Source organism: Centroberyx affinis, unplaced genomic scaffold (genome assembly GCF_046629955.1).
Source record: "Centroberyx affinis isolate AG114_WGS23_722 - 3 ecotype Tasmania unplaced genomic scaffold, CSIRO-AGI_Caff_v1 ptg006456l_1, whole genome shotgun sequence".
Taxonomy (NCBI): domain Eukaryota; kingdom Metazoa; phylum Chordata; class Actinopteri; order Beryciformes; family Berycidae; genus Centroberyx; species Centroberyx affinis.
This window is the reverse complement of record NW_027283274.1, coordinates 10,001-14,949: the sequence shown is the minus strand read 5'-3', so window position 1 is coordinate 14,949 and position 4,949 is coordinate 10,001. Positions and strand designations below refer to the sequence as shown.

Sequence of the window (4,949 nt, the reverse complement as noted above, 5' to 3'; positions counted from 1 at the left end):
CATACAGTACATGATGCAGTAGATACAGTATATACAGTACATACAGTACATACAGTACATACAGTACATACAGTACATGATGCAGTAGATGTAAATTACAAACAGGGAGATCATCATCATCATCTAAACTGACAGACAGACGCTGCTCTAGTTTTCTATATTGATCAGTAATTGGTAGAAAGTAATTTGGTTTAAGCAGATTATTATGTCAGTATGAATATATTATATAATTCTAATATACTGTATATGAGGAACATGCAGTTTAACAAACAGGGCAGAGAGATATCTGAAGCCCAAACTGTTCAACATTAAAACAGCTATCTGTCCTCCTCGACACCAAGAGGAGGAGGAGGAGGAGGAGGAGGAGGAGGAGGAGGAGGAGGAAGAGGAAGAGGAAGAGGAAGGTGAGGTCATGTGATCTAGAACAGCTGGATCATGGACTCCCTGGCTTTCCCGACTCCAACCCATTTAACTGGAAGAGACGAAACAGAAGTTAGTTTCCTCTCAGTCCAATCCTTTACCAAAAAGTCACATGTGAAAACACACATGTGACTTCAAAGTGATTTTTGGACACATGTTGGTTTCATATGTGAACATGTGACATTTTCCATTGATATTTTCACCTGAGAATTGCCTCTTTGTGAAACCAATATTGACAAATCTAATGACAGGGGAAAATGTGGAAAAAAAAAAGTTCACAAAAAATCACTTCATCTAGAAACTGAAATTTTTACATTTGAAGAAAAAATGACATCACATGACGTCAGAATACAACATGAGGAAAATTGAGAAAAATTGTTCACATGAAAACCAACCTGTATCCAGAAAGCACATGTGCTTTGAATTCACATGTGGATTTTCACATGTGACTTTTTTGTAAGGGATAAATATATGAGCTCTGAAACAATTAAACATATGTGTACACACTATACATAAATACTTATACAGTACTACTACTATTACTACTACTGCTACTGCTGCTACTACTACTACTACTACTACTACTACTGCTATTACTACTACTACTACTACAGAGTATAATCTCATCTCTCCTTACTGGGAACGCTGACGTTGTTTTCCACGAATCGGATGTATTTCTGGGCGTTGGCTGGAAGCTCCTCCCACCTCCTGCAGGCGGAGGTGTCGCTCTTCCAGCCGGGCAGAGACTCGTACTCCACCTCCACCTGCTGCAGAACCTCCATGTTGGCTACGGCAAGAGAGACGGGACACACAGAGGAGTTACTGGGACTGGTGGTTAGAAACATTGTTGTTTCCATTCTAGTAATTTCTGTGTCTGATCCAGAGGAGACAGACTTCACTTCATCACATCACATGAAAGTAACTTTGACTTGAATTTTACCTGGAAAATAAGGAATCTTCTTCCCGTTCAGAGTGTAAGCCACGCCCACTTTGATCTCCTCCAGCACGTCCAGGATGTCCAGCTTGGTCAGAGCAAACCTGCAGGTCAGACAGGGTCAAAGGTCATGGTTCCTCATCCTCTAATCAAAAGCCCAGGTGGTCAGTGGGTCTGGGTCAGTCAGTCCAGCAGGTGGCAGTAGAGCAGAGTTACTGAACCACAGGGAACTGCAGCAGCTGAGCTTACAGACCGGAGGAAACTAAACCTTTTAACGACTGAATCCAGATCAGTCTTCATCTGTCACATGCTGTCAGGTCTTGGATCAGAAGACATTTCAGAGCCAAAAATAGTGTTTTCACCCAAATAAGTTTCTATATAAAGCACCAGTGGGGCGTCAGCTGTTCCAGCAGGGGGCGCCATGCTGCAGTAATTATGCAAAAAAATAGGCGAAATAAAAGTGAGTTGTTTTTTATATATTGTCAGAATCTGCTTTGTCAAAGTCTTGTCTCTCATGGTTTTTCGCCTATTTACAAATATTGGTAAACATTATTCTCTTCGTTCCTTCGACTGGATTTCAATGTTCCACTTGTTCAAACTGAAAGGTTTAATAAACAAAATACAAATAAACAAATAAAGAGATTCACTTAAAAACAATTCAGCAGCATGAATGAGTTTTTCCCACAGCGCAGCCGATGGCATCAGGAGCCAAATTCAGACAGTCAGTCAGTCAATCAGTCAGTCAGTCCACAGAGAAAACAAAAGTGAGAATTATTCCACAATTTGCTCCAAACTCTCCTGTGTCAGTAACGGGATTTGTAAACAGTAACTCGTCTTCTGCTGCTCTACGAACTTTAATGGCAGGTAACGTTATTACCTTGTGGTATTTAAGTAATGTTAGTGGAATTAGGTAATTAAACCGTGTCTTGAACACACGCTGTGGGTCTGTACAGGATCTGTGCTTGTTTTATATATTGTCAGAATCTGCCTTGTTAGTGCTGGTTTATGTTTGCAGTGTGAGCAGGTGGAGCAGGTGGAGCAGGTGGAGCAGTGTGAGCAGGTGGAGCAGGTGGAGCAGGTGGAGCAGGTGGAGCAGTGTGAGCAGGTGGAGCAGTGTGAGCAGGTGGAGCAGGTGGAGCAGGTGGAGCAGTGTGAGCAGGTGGAGCAGGTGGACCAGGTGGAGCAGTGTGAGCAGTGTGAGCAGGTGGAGCAGTGTGAGCAGGTGGAGCAGGTGGAGCAGGTGGAGCAGGTGGAGCAGGTGGAGCAGGTGGAGCTGGTTCAGTGTTTTCACCCTGCAGAGTGTTTACTGACGCGGTGAAGCCGTTGATCATGTTGGCGTAGCGCAGGATGACCAGATCCAGCCAACCACAGCGCCTCTTCCTGCCGGTGGTCACGCCCACTTCGTGACCTCGGGTCTGCAGCAGCTCGCCCACGTCCTGCAGGACAAACCCGACACACAGAGAGGAACCTGTCAGGCTGCAGCTGGGATTCATCACATGAACTCATGGTGTTGTGAATGAAAAGGTTTGTTGCTGAGGCTGCAGAGAGGCTCAAAACACCAGCTGGCTGATGCTGTGCTGATGTTCAGCTTTATATTTACATTACGATAGGGATGGGCAATATATCGATATTATATCAATATCGTAATATCACGATATGGCATAAGTGTCTTTTCCTGGTTTTAAAGGCTGCATTACAGTAAAGTGATGTCATTTTCTGAACTTACCAGACTGTTCTAGCTGTTCTATTATTTGCCTTTACCCACTTAGTGAATATATCCACATTACTGATGATTATTTATCAAAAATCTCATTGTGTAAATATTTTGTGAAAGCATCAATAGTCATCCCTACAATGTTGTCGCAATATCGATATCGAGATATTTGGTAAAAAATATCATGATATTTGATTTTGTCCATATCGCCCAGCCCTACATTACAATATATTATATATTATATGAAATATGATACTGCTGTACTGACGTTGAGCTACTTAGATTTACATTACATCATTTAGCAGAAACTTTTGTCCAAAGCTACTTACAATAAGTACAATATATAGTAGTATATTTATAGTATATAGTAATATAGTGAATTTGTAGTAGGGTTAGGGTTATATTGTATTGAGTATGATGCTGCTGTATTGAAGTTGATCTGTTTATATTTAGGTAATTATATATAATTATATATAATTACTGTGTTAATATACATATATATATATTTACAGTATATTTACATTTACATTACAGTTATAGTTATCTGTGTTAACTGACGTTGCTCTGCTCGGTGGGGAAGGCTCCGATGCCGACTCTGGTGCTGTAGGCCTTCACCACACCAAACACCTCGCCCACGTTCTGAGGAGGGATGCCCAGGCCGGTGCAGACTCCGCCCACCGTGCAGTTTGATGATGTCACGAACGGATACGTACCTGGGGGGGAGGGGGGGAGAGGGGGGGTGGATGCACAGGGGTTAAAGGTTTCACTCTCCATCATAATCCACATTGTCATGCGACACTGGAGCAGCTTAAAAAAACCTTCACCGGTTTTTATAAAGAACCAAAACCGAACTGAAGAGTTTGGCCGCACATCACTGCTCTGGACCTGAAGTCAAGTCCAACAGGTTTGTCGTCGTGTTTTACAGAAAACAAGGAACACAACAACAGATTAAAGGAACAATTCACCCAAAAATGAATGGAAAATATCAGTCAAAACACCGGTGAAGTTTGAGCGTGAACGCTTTGGAAAACAGAAAACAGTTCAGTGAGGACTTGTGCTAAATCCTGGTGTAAATATCGGTCTGATCGTTCAGCTTCAGAACACTTGGGTTCTGCTGCAGAACTGTTTGGACTCTAAAGAACCGGTTCCTGTTCCTGTTCCTTCCAGTTGTTCTGCAGAAGGCTGACATGCAGCTGCTGGCTGACTGTCTGTGTGTTCTGTGGACAAACAGACTGACAGGACTACATTTTTATTTTTGGGCGAACTATTCCTTTAAGTCCAGCAGATTAAAACCCGTCTCTCTGACCGAAGTCGATGTCCAGCAGCGCGGCGTTGGCTCCTTCCACCAGGATGGATTTGGGCGGACCATGAAGAGCCTCGAACAGAAAGTAGACTCCGTCTCTCACCATGGGCCGGATCCTCTCTGCATACTCCTGCAGGGAGACAGACAGACAGACAGACAGACAGACAGGCAGACAGACAGACAGACAGACAGACAGACAGTCAGACAGTTAGACAGACAGTCAGACAGACAGACAGAGACAGTCAGTCAGACAGACAGACAGACAGACAGAGACACTCAGTCAGTCAGACAGACAGAGACAGACAGACAGTCAGACAGACAGACAGACAGGCTGCAGTCTCTATCTGTGTCTATATGTTTATATATGTGTATTTCTGTGTGTACCTGTAGTTCCTTCAGCTGTGCCTCCACATCGACCTGCAGGCTGGGGAACATGGACTGATACTGCAGAGCCAAGATCCTGAACCTGCAGGACACATGAATCCACACAGTCACATACATGATACTGCAGTATGTACAGAACAAGCACAGATCCTGGACGGTGCGTGTGAAGCATGAAGCACAGTTCCACTAAGGTA

The 4,949-nt window shown here is 43.5% G+C and overlaps 1 protein-coding gene across 1 annotated transcript in view; it reads right to left on the bottom strand.

Annotated features, from left to right (window-relative positions):
* Positions 1–355: 355 nt before the first annotated feature.
* LOC139638641 (adenylosuccinate synthetase isozyme 1 A-like) overlaps positions 356–4,949 on the bottom strand; it is a 7,360-nt gene continuing 2,766 nt past the window's right edge. Inside the window, exons 2-8 of the mRNA XM_071512703.1 lie at positions 4,756–4,837; positions 4,375–4,501; positions 3,627–3,781; positions 2,666–2,790; positions 1,361–1,458; positions 1,058–1,207; positions 356–472 (exon numbers count right to left, since the gene is read on the bottom strand). Of these exons, the coding sequence (XP_071368804.1) occupies positions 420–472; positions 1,058–1,207; positions 1,361–1,458; positions 2,666–2,790; positions 3,627–3,781; positions 4,375–4,501; positions 4,756–4,806 (759 nt within the window). The 5' untranslated portion in view covers positions 4,807–4,837 and the 3' untranslated portion in view covers positions 356–419. The remainder of the gene's footprint in view (positions 473–1,057; positions 1,208–1,360; positions 1,459–2,665; positions 2,791–3,626; positions 3,782–4,374; positions 4,502–4,755; positions 4,838–4,949) is intronic.